The 13,402-nt window shown below is 29.8% G+C and overlaps 2 protein-coding genes and 1 long non-coding RNA gene across 3 annotated transcripts in view; 2 read left to right on the top strand and 1 right to left on the bottom strand.

Annotated features, from left to right (window-relative positions):
* LOC149894891 (uncharacterized) overlaps positions 1-13,402 on the top strand; it is a 116,464-nt gene that overhangs the window by 10,759 nt on the left and 92,303 nt on the right. The gene's annotated exons all lie outside the window — the stretch shown is intronic.
* Positions 1-13,402, bottom strand: part of LOC149894894 (uncharacterized) — a 315,082-nt gene that overhangs the window by 231,780 nt on the left and 69,900 nt on the right. The window lies entirely within an intron of this gene.
* LOC149894903 (uncharacterized) lies at positions 10,878-13,116 on the top strand. Its single transcript, XM_090069522.1, has 2 exons — positions 10,878-11,129; positions 11,490-13,116. Exon 2 carries the CDS (start codon positions 11,499-11,501, stop codon positions 13,086-13,088), a length of 1,590 nt encoding a protein of 529 aa, XP_089925648.1. The 5' UTR covers positions 10,878-11,129; positions 11,490-11,498; the 3' UTR covers positions 13,089-13,116.

Below are 13,402 nucleotides of genomic sequence, written 5' to 3'. Positions count from 1 at the left end.
AAAAGGTTTATTGATATTTCTTTAGCTTTTTGTAGCCGAACCGTGACCAATTCTGTTTTTAGAATAGAATCTTCACTGACGAACCTAAGTTTCTATAATTCTTGTTTTCGTAATTGTTTCAGATCTATTGTTTCAGATCTATTGTTTCAGATCTATTGTTTCAGATCTATTGTTTTGTTTATTCTTTAAATGTTTGTTGTTATAGAAAATTGCTTTCCATCTCATTCTTTTTGTCAGCAAATTCTGTTTTCTTTTTATCAGGTTGCAGATTAAGTTTATTGTCGAATTTTAAGATTTTTTAAATCTATTAAAAGACAAATAATTAAATGAGTACGCAGTAAAAAAATAAATACAGCCAATAAGAATTTAAACGTGTTTTCAAATATCTCTACTAAAGATATTGGTATTTGGAACAGTAGTTAAAATAATTAGAGCTCAATTATTCTTTAACTTTATGCTTAAACTTATACTTAAGAAACAGCCAGAAAATATTAGTTTTGCCAATAAACAATATTAAATTTTGGGAAAGGAAATTTTTACTATTTAGTAGATTTTTGCGAATTTTTTTATTAAACAAAAAAAAAATTGTTTTTTTTTAGATCTTAAAAAAGAATGTTGGAAGATAAGTAAAAGTAATAAAGTTATTGATAAGCCGTTGCTATTTTTTTAGCAATCACTAAAGTCTCAGGTAGCGGTCTCTCTGAATCACTAAATAATTGTGGAACCATCCTTCAGGCTAAATTTTAAGAAATTTCTAGTGTTGATAATTTCTGTATAGTCACAGACCAACTTGATATAAATTTATTAATATCTATATTATAATCGAACTAAATATTATACTTAAAGTGTTTATTTTCAAAACTTTAAAGTGCTTCAGTTTTTATGACACCAATTTCTGTCAGTGAGTGAGATTTGTTAGTCGTCCCTAACAACAAATTAAAAATACATTTATTTTTATCATACTGGATATTATTCGCTCTACAAATTCTAATTGAAAGAAAAATTCATTTGTCTTCATCAAATTTATGTTCAAAACATTCTTTATGCCTGAACTATCCTATTTGCCCGTTTATTTACTCCATTTACAATTACTGTGAGGCGGGGTTTTGTTGCGTTACTCTAACTCTTCTGACAATATATTTAGGGGAATTGGGATGGGGTTTTGGGTGTTTTGGTAGAGGTTACGAGGTTTGGGTTAAAGGTGAGTGGGGATGCCTCTTGTTTCTGTGTAATGGTAGCACTCTGAATTGTATTAAAATACGCGGGTACTTTTCTTTACGCGCAATATTTCTCCTTTAAATCTGTAATAATAATAATTCTTTTCTTTTAATGTTCCGTAATCTTTAATAAAAAATTTCTCCACTTAAAATAATAAATTCTATATCTTTTAAACTCCTTTTATAAAATCAATCAAAACTCCTTTCGTATTTCTTTTTTTTATTCAGCATTCACTGACTGACTCCTACTTACTCTAACTTCAACTTACACTTCTGTTTTGTATCTCCCCGTTCACCCATCGAACCCCGTTCACCTTCTCCGACCCTTTTCGACCCTCAGACTCTTTTTCTAATCTTTCTCTTCTAATCTCTTCTCTTCTAATCTTTTTATATTTCTCACTTCACCTTTTTACATCGGTTCTAATGTTTTTGGGCGTTGGCGTCTTTTCATTTTTTATTCGTTATTGTAAAATATCAGTTAATGTCTTTGGGTGGTATTGCTTTAAACGCCATCTTGTTTTACTAGAATTAGCTTCCTCACATTACTATTAACAGCTGATAGAAGACTAAGCAACGCGTGTTCATAATGTAGATATGCATGTATATCCTTAAACCCATCCTTAAACTCCAAAGCACCTAGTAGCAGCACCGTGACCATTCCTGTTTTAAAGTCTAAACATTCAATATATAGAAAATGTTTAGGATATCTTATATTTGATGATAAAATAATGCAAATAAAGCAACAGGAGTATAAATTATCAACTTTAGTAGGATTGAGAAATAAAATATTAAATTTTGTCTACGTTTAATGACAGTTTTGAAAATTACTTATAAACTCATTTATTTGAATAATTCTTAGTTAACTATTTGAAGAGGATTTTTCCATTTTTATGAGAAAAGCACCTTTCGGCTTGTAAACGCTGTTTTTTGTGAATGACATTTAAGTCTATTCTAATAATGACATAAAGGTCTATTGATATTTCTTGAGCATTTTGTAGCAGCACCGTGACCATTCCTGTTTTTAATTCTCAATATTCAATATATAGGAAATGTTTAGAATACCTTATGTTTGATGATAAAATAAATAAAGTTATGTAGAGCGTCAAGCAAATCGGATTCGCCTGCCTTTTTTTTTTTTTTTTTTTTTATTTTTCTTTTGTAATTTTTTTTTATTTCTGATTTTAGTTTCTTTACTTATTCAACATGTGGTCTCCTTTAGTCAGACTAACTACTTTTTTTATGATAATGATCTCAATTTTAAAATGAAAAGTCTCACATCAAAATTTCATTTGTAGATAAAAAAATTTTACTTTAATTCTTTCTATTTTGACTTTTTGGTCGACAGAACTCTTTAGATGATCAATAAGGTCGCTCTTATAGCACTAAATAGAGGGATAAGAATTGAGTTTAAAATTTGTTTATCATAGTGCCAATGCTTCTCGATTTTAGCAAAAACAAGTATTTTTTGTTTGTTTGAAAGTTTCTATAAAAAAAAGTACAAAAACTCCAATCACGTTCTTATTTTTAAAAGTTGTCATGAGACGCTCTAAATATTCTCAGGAGAACTGAGAATATTACGAATGTAAAGATTCTCAAGAGAACTGAGAATATACAAAGCGTATCATGACTAGGGCTTCTCCTTTCCCGTAAAAATCTAATTCCCGGAGTTCCGGGACAAAAATGATTAATTTCCTGGGATCCCGGGAAATCCCGGGGTTAGGTGACAAGCAAGAGGTGGGGAGATGTGTAAATTCAAATAAATATAAAAAAAAAACGCTTTTTTAATACTATTACATTTAACAAGAAAATAAATACAAAATAATTCTTAGAAACTTAGACTCTTAAAACAAAACAAATATAAACTTCAATAACATTATATTTTTTATACAGATTAAATTTTAAAATAATTTTTTAAAAAACATAAATTGTCAATAGCGCTTTCACTTAACGATGACCGAATTTTCGTAACAAAAAGACTTGCTGCCGAAAATGCTCTTTCTGAATCGATTGATGTCAGTGGGATAGTTAATAGAGCAGTATATAATTTTTCTAAATTATTTGTACGCTTTTTCGTTGCATAAAAAATATCTATTTCTTTTGTAATATTTTTAACGTCATATAATACATCTTCTGGACTCTCAATTCGACTAACGTTCGTAAAGGCAGCATCCAATTTTTGATGAAGTGTTAATTCAGATGTTGTCTTCAAATTTGGTTCGGCCATAATCGACATTTCAGTCCGATCATTACTGCATTTTAATTCCTCAATTTCAGCGGAATTTCCACCACCATCAATATCCTCAACAAATAGCTTCGAAAAAATTTTTTAGCCGTAGCTTTAAGGACTGATTTGGAAGGCAATAATAATACAGAATCTATGTCCGATTCGTGTTTATAATTTGATGGATTATTTAAATATTTTAGCAAGCCAACTAAATTTTTATTCCGTCTTTCAACGATTCTCTGTTGCACATAATGCAGCATTTTAGTCGAAAAACAATCTTTTTTTTTGCGCAAAACATCTAATATAAACACTAATACACCCTCTGCATCAAGTAGGGATGCGTTGCGTCGGCCAAGTCTTTCAATTCCCAATTTAATTGGTTGTAACGCTGTTACTACAGTCTGCACCACTAAATACTCATCTTCCGAAATATTGTTAATATTGTTGTGTTTAAAATCTATCAACGCTTTTAACATACATGTTTTTAATGCAATAAATTGTTCCAAAATTGCAAGAAGGCTATTCCACCGTGTCTTTACATCCAGTATTAACTTGAGTTTTTTATTGTATGTAGTTTTTACGTATTTTTGTAAAATTTCATTTTTGAGCGGTGATTTACGAAACATTCGTACAATTCTCCGGACCTTTTGAATTGTTTGTGCAATACTTATGTAGCCTAATAATTCTTCAGTGATCTCAACTTCTCGCAAATTTAATAAATCGTTGTTTTGGCTTGACTGTAAATTCACTGAAGTTGTAAAATCGATTTCTTCAGACTCGTCATCTTCACTATTATTTTCATCAGAATTCTGACTGTCTGATGCATTACACTCACTGCCCGATGAATTTGAAGTCACTGATTTTTGGTAGAGAACATAACAAACTGCTAAATGTAGTCCATGTGCATAACAAAGTTGATGTTCCATCCCGCTTAATCTTCCATCCCGCTTAATCTTCCATCCCGGTTAATCTTCCATACTTTTTCATAGCTGATGCACCGTCAGTTACACTAGAAATTATATGCTTCTTTGTAGATAAATTAAATTCGGATAACTTATTTTCAACCATATCAATGATTTTTTCAGCTGGAAGCGACCCAACTATTCGAATCATGCCCAAGTTCCAAAGCCTAGTTAATGAATACACATTTAAATTCAAATAGCGACGATTTTTTAAAGATGTTTATTCGTCCATCGAAATAGAGAATGTTGAGCCACCTTGAATTTGCATAGTGTTTTCCCTAAGCACTCCTTGTTTTGGTAGATGATGTTGACTTTTTACCAAATTCATTACATGTGAAAGGTTTTTTGGCAATATCATTCCTTTATCAGATAAAGATTTTTTTATAAACTCAGATTTTGCAATAGCATTAATAGAAAAGCGATCTACAGCCGCAAATTTTGAAACAACTTCTTCTATAGATTCCTTTTTTATAAATGACGTAATTTTAGGTTGAGCATTTCTAACTTCAAAATTTGTTTCTTCGTTTGGTCTTTTTTTCGTTTCTTCAATTTCGACTTCCATGCATAGCAGCCGAGAGAAATTCTCTTAAGGGGCCCTCATTATGATCAATTACATACCCAGGACCAAAAGAAGCGTGCTCTGATCATTGAAAATGAAAAATAAAAGTTATTAACTCTTTTAAAAGTCAAAACTATCTAAATATTTTAAAAATTACTTTAAAAAATTGATTGTGCACACGCGGGGCCCCGGGAATCCTCCCCGTCCACCCCCTTCCCCCTTTCGGCGGCTATGCTTCCATGTGAAGATTTTTTAAATAACGAAGAAGACCACTTGAAAATCCTTTACACATTGTTGTTTTACATATATTACAAGTGGCAGATTCTGTGTTTTTTTCTTTGGTAAAATTTTGCCTTGCCTTAGATCCACTTGACATGATGCGGTATATTCATTATCCTATTAATTAAATAGATAAAAATATACAAAAATATAAAACTATATTACTTACAATAAAAATCCCGAATTAGTGTTTTGATTGTAGATAAATTGTTTTAAATTAGTTGTAATTACTAAACATATATTTTAAACTTCACTTACTTGGTTTTTCACTTTTTTTACTTTTTACATACAAATTTCTTTCTTAACGTAACTAATTACTTTACTTTCTAACTACCAACTTTTATGCGTAAATAATTACTTTTTTTGCACGTACAAGTATTTGTAACTTGTCCGTAGTTATTTTATATTTAACATATCAGGGACTCCCCTTTATTAATTGTAATTCCTTGCAATTGTGATTATTTATTAGACTAGTCACCAATATTTTGCAGTTTTGGTTTGTGTCTAAGGTAGATAAAATATTATTATTGAATTTGATTTATAAATGAATTTGGTTTGTTTATTTAAGCTTTATATGCTGTAAGTTACAACATACAAAATTTAAATAAGTTAATTAAATGTATTCATAAATCAAATTCAATAATAATATTTTATCTATCTTAGACACAAACCAAAACTGCAAAATCTTGGTGATTTAATTGCCCTTTATAATATATCTTCCTAATTTTTATAGAAATTTACAAAAGGGAAAAGGAAGTAATCAGTACTCAAATTTTGAGCAATAATATTTTTAAAAACCTTTATAAATGTTTAAAATGTTTTAAAAAATTACCGGGATTCCCGGGAAATTTCATTAAAATTCTGGGATAACGGGATGGTGTTTTTTACCTCCGGAATCCCGTTTGAGAAACCCTAATCATGACAATTAGAGTAAAGAGAACGATTTCTAACCGCATTTTAACAGAACTTCAAACGCTTCTACAAAATTAAACCAGAATGAGGATTTAAGTTGTATTAGAAAATTCGAACGTTGATTCGAATTTTCAATTACAACTGAAACTTTCACGCTCTGGTGGATTTTCAAAAACCATTATGAGCGAACGAACGTTTTTCAAACGAGAGCATCGCCGCAGGAGTTGAGTTGTTTCACGGATGAAAATCGCTAACTTTATTTATTTACTTGTAAACAATTATTTCTGAACGAGCGGTGTGAAAAAAGTAAGTGTTCATGACTTTATTCTTATGTATAATGTTAGAATTAATTTTGAGCAGAATAATTTATTATAATAATATATTTGTTTAAGTTGAGATTTTAGGTAAAAAGCGATAAAAAGTTCAGCTAAAACAATGACGTAGTATTTCTTTGATTAAAGTTGTAAAATTGTGTTTTTTTGGTTTTGTTAAAAAGATTATTTGATATTTTTTCTCTTCAAAACCAGTTTGAAAGTTTAAAAGTAGGTGACCATGAAATTCTTATGCGATACTTTTCGTTTGAAAATTTTAAAAATGTATTTTCTAACCGTTTTGACTATTTTAATCGACTTTTACCGCTTCTAATTGACGTGCTTTCGTTTAGTTTTTAATATTTTTCGTTGCTAAAGCAAAGAAATAGAAAGTGAAATGTTTTTATCTCATTTCAAAAGTAAATCATTTTGCATCAAAAATCTCACGCGACTTTAAAATCAATTTGCGCGCTCTTTCAATGCTTTTGATTAAGCATCTGATTGGCTTATTTGTTATTCGTATTTCTATTGGTTGTAATGCGACCAAAGTTTGAAAACGGCGTACGACAAGTTTCATAAAATATTTTAGTTCTGTATTTCGTAACTTATTTATTTGTTTAGTAAATATTTATGAAATAAAAAGTATTTTTGGAATTGATTTGTGATCTTTCGGATTGTTTTAATTTGTTCGATATACAAAATCATATCCGTTTTACTTTTATTAAACACGATATCGTGTTTTCAAAATGTTTAAAGTTGATTGTCTTGAGTAACTGTTGTTGCAAATAAATATTAATAATAATATTAATATGTTGTTATTCTTCTTCTTCTTCAGATTATGACACTCAAGGGATATTCATCATGTGCTTCTTTGAAGCGCAGGCGTCAATTACCGAGGACTTGAAAAAATCAATCGATGAACAATGGTCGATTGTTATAGACGATAGAACAACTGCTCATGAAGTTTTACATTTTAAATATTTCATGGAGAAATTATCTGCCGCAGGATGCAAGTTGAATTTATTACGTGTTTATAAAAACATTTCATCTGAGGATGAGAAAAAACTTATCACTTTATGTTCGACCAACGTTCGTAGTGTCTCGTTATATCATCCAGTGAAGATCGATGGATGGACACCGACACATAAGATTGAGCAGTTGTTAATAAGCATCAATAGTGATACTTTCGTATCAATTAACGAGTTTGAAGGTTTTGTCCTTCCATGGATTCGACTCGCTGAAAACTTAAATCTTGTCCTTCACGACGACACGAACTTCACCGACGACATTTGTGAATGGCTTCGTGATTTGAAATTCAAGCAGTTGAGGATCAGGTACCGTGGAGAATCTTTTTATAACATCGAAGAGTTTAAAGTAAGAAACACGAAAAATGTTTAATATGTTAAATAAAAAATAAATACAAATGTAAATATGTAAAAAGTATATGTAATACAAGAAAGTTTTTTTAACATCGAAGAGTTGAAAAAGTTGAAGTGATAAGAATTACTTTTGATTGTTTAAATATTTTTAATTTATTAAATATGTAAAATGTATAAATAATATGAGAATTATTTATGAAATGAAATATAAAGTAATTTTAGAAAGAAAAAAACAATTTTCTTTTTAAACATGAAAGGTGGAAAAAAAACGGAAAGAATATTTGTTGTATATTAAAACTGAAAGTTTTTTTACTTCAAAAACTGTTATAATATTATAATTTGATGTTTTAATAAACTTCAAAAAATCACGGAATTATGATAATACAGTGTAATTTTATGTTTTAATATTATAATAATGGAAATATTTTAAGAAATAGATTGTTTTTTTGTTGTCGTCAATGGTAACTGTTATGAAAAAAAATATTCGAGTTTTTAAGATGAGATTCGATCATTTTTTAGAACGGAAAGTTTTTTTTAATGTCAACGAAAAAAAAAAATTGGAACTTATAAAACCGAAAAACAAAATCTTTACGAATTTTTTAAAAGCTTCGAACGGTGGACATTTTTTTTCTCTCGAAGGAGGACAACAGTTTTAAATTTTTTTTTTTTTTTTTTTTTGTAAAAATAAAGACTTGCTGAAGATAATCAGCTAATGTTTTGTTTCTAGAAATTTTCAGTTGTTTTCAAATCAAGGTTTTTTCAAGCCCAATTATTTTGATTGATTTCGCATAAATTGGGTCATTTAATTCCTGCTGTTTCCATAGCAATCTAAATAACCTTCAGAGAGAAAATAAAATGGTGATTAATGTCCGAATTGTGATGAAGCTCTTCACTTACTTTACAATTATTTTTTAAATGGCAAAGCAGTAAAGGAACAAATGCTGTTTAAGTGAATTACAATTTTGTTCAAAAAGTGATGAATGCTTAAAATGTCCAGTTGACATTTTAACTTTTTCACTGCCAACTACGAGTATACTCGTAGTAAGTTGGCGTCATTTATTTGCCATCTACGAGAATACTCGTAGTTGGCAAATCATAAAATAAAACATCTATAAAACTAGACGATAATTCGTCTGACTATTTTTTCCCGTGAACTTTGGGAAGTCAGACGAGAAAACTTTGATTTTTGCGCTAATGCAATTTTTCATCTACCGGAACAAATATGTTCCTGCGGCTTTTCTCTGATCTTAATGAAATATTGTAAAGTTTCGGGGGGTTTATCTTACATTACGCCAAAATTTAGTTAGTTAAATTATCAGTGCTATTCAGCAGCAGTATAACAAAAGAAAAAGATAATTTAAAGTATGCTTTTAAAAAAGTTTGTGATTTATTTCTTATTAAACTTTTGAACGATTACGAAAAAGAAGCTTTAAAAGCTCTCAGCAATGGCATATTACCCCCTTCCTTAAACCTGAAAAACGTAATTATAATTTGTCGTTATTCATTTTTTTAAATAACCAAAGTTTTCTCGTCTGACTTCCAAAGTTCACGGGAAAAAAAAGTCAGACGAACTATCGTCTACTATAAAACACATTAATTAGTACACTGTGTAAAAAATTCAAAGTGCACACTAAAATGTTTTTTAATGTATTAACAAACATCTTATTGTGTACTTTAAATTTTTTTCACATTTTTAACAACATACAGTATAATGTAGATATCAAATATATTTTAGCTTCTAGTCTAAAAAACACAACAATTTAGAACAAAATATAAATTACCTTTTTTACTCATGATAACTGTCAATGTGCATGTGCAAAAAAATTGAAACACTATTTATAATAATAATGCATAAAATAAGCTACATTACTAAACCTTTTCAAGATGTAAGTTAGAACTTGAAAGTTGTAATTAAGAAACGTAAGATGTAATTGAGAAATACAAAATGTAATTTAAAAGTCGCAATATGTAATTTAGAACATGAAAGATGTAATTAAGAAACGAAAGATGTAATTTAGAAGATAAAAGTTGTAATTAAGAAACGTAAGATTTAACTGAGAAGATGAAAGTTGTAATTGAGAAAAGCTTATGATATATGTTTCAAATTACATATTGCGATTTCTTATTTACATGTTGGGTTTCTCAGTCACATTTTAAAATTTCTTAATTACATGTTGTATTTCTAAATTACATCTTACGTTTCTTAATTACAACTTTCAAGTTCTCAATTACATCTTGAAAAGATGTAGTCACCGCAATGAGTTATACTCATTGCAGTGTTACGAGTACTTCGGCACTGGAGAAAAAAATTTCTTTACCAAACTACGAGTATACTCGTAATACTCTTTTTTTGTCAGTTATATTCAGAATAAAAAATAGTATAGAATTATTTCAGATTAAAAATATTTTTTTTATTGAAATGTTGATATCTAGCCTTGGCAATGAGAATGAAACCACGTGAAATAGCTTCGGCAAAAATTAATGATTGTAGACATTATGGCTCAGCAAAGCAATAACGCATAGTTTAAAATAGCCCGGCAGCGAACGTGTTAAGCATTGTTTACGCTGTTCGTTTTTGGTCCATTATCAGCCACAATCATTAAATACATGACAAACGAAGAGATAATGACATACAACTCAGCTGTACAACGTCAAAACACAGTATCTGTATTTTTCATAATTTTTTAAGTTGGGCCGCCAACTTAACTTCATACTTATCACTTGAAACTTCATAATATGAAGTTAAGTTGGCGGCCCAACTTAAAAAATTATGAAAAATACAGATACTGTGTTTTGACGTTGAACAGCTGAACTGCGTTCCATTAAAATAATTATTTTTGTTGAATGAACCTCATCATTGATTTTTTCTTCAAGAAAAATAAAATCAGAAACTTTTCTTTTTTCATTAAAGAAATTCCCATACTTGATGTTTTAGTGTGTTAAACTACCCAGCAAACACAAGACGTCAGGGGGACGTCCGCTTGACGTCTTATAATGGTCGGCCGGTCAAATGACCAAAACGCAACTTAAATGTGACAGTCCAAAAGTCTGACCTTACTGCGACGTCAGTATCTGACCTCAAAAAGATTTTCCTTTGACGTCCGATTCTGACTAATCTATATAGAATTTTTTTTAAACAAAATTTGCTAAGCGACTTAATTAAGCCGCATATATATATTACCTTGAGGTAATATAGAGCAAATTTTTAAAGATTTTAATTAAAATTTAATTATTACTTTTAATAAAAAGGGCTTTATCAAAGATCAATCTATCCTAGGTTTATAAGGTTAGTTTGTGTGTTTGTGATTTTTGTTCGGTTTCCATTATTCAGATTTGTAGTAAATGTTTAGTCCCTTACTTGTGCAAGGAAGAAACCTCTCTTGATTTTTTTAAAAATCGATATAATTATATTGATTTTTAAAAAATCAAGGGAGGCTTCTTCTTTGGCAAAGAAAAATTATAAATGTTTAGTTTAATTTTGTTGTTTAGTTCCAATTAATGTTTAGTTCCGTACTTGTGCAAAGACTTTGCACAAGTAAGGCCTTATTTAAGGAACTAAACGTTAATTGGAACTAAACAACTAAACATTTATGATAAGGAAATAACTTATTGGAGAATTCATTTTCATTGCTCTTTTGATTTTTAGTTTTAAAGAATGGCACAATATATGAAGGAGTATAGAAAAAGGAAAAAAAAGTTACAAGAAATGTTAATTTATAGTAGTGATGATGATGCAAGTGTGTTTAATGAAAAAATATCTTCTTTAAATCCAATACTGTGCTCTTCAAAAAACAAACTTATTTTTGATGAAATTAATAACACTAATTATAAAGACGATGACCCAATTAGATCTTCTGATGAGAGTTCCTTATCAAGTTCTGATATAGTTGAAAGTAAATCATTGTCATTAAAGGAGAAACTTGCTATATGTGCAATTAAGCATCAATGGTCCTCTGCATCAATAAATGAGATTTTGGAGATTTTACAAGGTGAAGGCTTGCAGGTTCCCAAAGATTACCGGACATTGCTGCACACACCTCGTCAAACATCTGTTGTTTCAAAATGTGGAGGAGATTATGTCAATTTTGGTTTGAGAAATGGGATTTTGAAAGTTCTTTCTCAAATTCCAGAGTGCACTGAAATTAAATTGAACGTTAATGTTGATGGACTTCCATTGTTTAAATCTTCAAGTTGCCAATTATGGCCAATATTATGCCAGTTTTCTACTAGTGATATATTCATTTGTTCAATGTTTTGTGGTGTCAGTAAGCCCAATTCTTTAAATAATTTTTTGTATGATTTTTTGAATGACTATAAAGATTTGCATACCAATGGATTAATTTTCAATAAAAAAAAATTATTTGTTTCCATAAGTTCTTTTCTCTGTGATGCTCCAGCCAGAGCTTTTATGAAGTCAATTGTGCTTCACTCGGGATTCAACTCATGCGAGCGATGTGAAATTGTTGGTACATATGTCAATGGCTGTGTAGTATTTCTTCCAGAAGAAAATATGGTTAAGAGAGATGAATTGGTTTTTAATAACTTCGGCTATCCCAATCATCAAAAAGAACAAACACCTTTAGTAGAGGCTGGAATTTCATGCATCAAAGCATTTGTTTTAGACTATATGCACTTAGTTTGTCTCGGTGTTGTGAGGAGATTAATTAGATTTTTGAAAAGTGGAAAAAAAGGACCTATTTCCATGCAGCAAAGGACCCACTTATCGAACCTGCATGGTGCTTTAAATGGGTGTTTGCCAACTGATCTTGCAAGGCAACCAAGGCAAGTAAATGATGTTGACAGATGGAAAGCTACAGAGTTTCGGTTCTTTTTGTTGTACACCGGACCTATAGTTTTAAAAAGAGTTTTGTCAAATGAACAGTATAAACATTTTCTCTCATTAAGCATTGCCATTTCCATATTACTTACAGATAACATTGATATACGTTCTCAGTATATCAACTATGCTAGAGAGCTAATAAATTATTTTGATAGCAAATCACCAAGTTCGTATGGTGAATGTTTTGTTGTGTATAATGTACATAATTTATTACATTTAGTGGACGATGTTGAACATCACAAGTGCTCTTTAAATGATATTTCTTGCTTCCCATACAAGAATCACATGCAACGACTTAAAAAAGAAGTACGCAATGCAAAAAGCCCTATCGTTCAAATATGTAAGCGGGAACATGAGTATGATAATGTACTCATGTCTTTACCAAAAAAAAAAAAAACTAAATAAGATTTCCCCTAACTTAAAAGATGGATGTTTTATGTTACAAAATGGAGATGTGGCAATTGTGGACAGAATTGTACGAGATAAAATACAGTGTAAAGTGTTCAAATCCTGTAACATGCAAAATGTTTATGTGGAACCTGCAGAGTCGAAGTTATTCAACATATACTTAATTAATGACCTAAACAAGAGCTATAAATCTAAAGTTTTAGAAAAAAAGAATTTGATAAATAAATGTGTTTGTATTCCTGAACAGCGTGGGCATGCTATTTTTCCACTCTTGCATCGATTCTAAATTATGCACATTTATTTTATTTGTG

This window comes from Hydra viridissima, unplaced genomic scaffold, assembly GCF_058129835.1.
Source record: "Hydra viridissima isolate aposymbiotic clone 2 unplaced genomic scaffold, HvirCarnegie_v1 scaffold_1, whole genome shotgun sequence".
Taxonomy (NCBI): domain Eukaryota; kingdom Metazoa; phylum Cnidaria; class Hydrozoa; order Anthoathecata; family Hydridae; genus Hydra; species Hydra viridissima.
This window is presented reverse-complemented; position numbering and strand designations above follow the sequence as displayed.

What these genes read in the sequence shown, in the direction of transcription:
- LOC149894903 (XM_090069522.1), top strand. Translation starts at nt 11,499, where the DNA reads ATGGCACAATATATGAAGGAGTATAGAAAAAGGAAAAAAAAGTTACAA.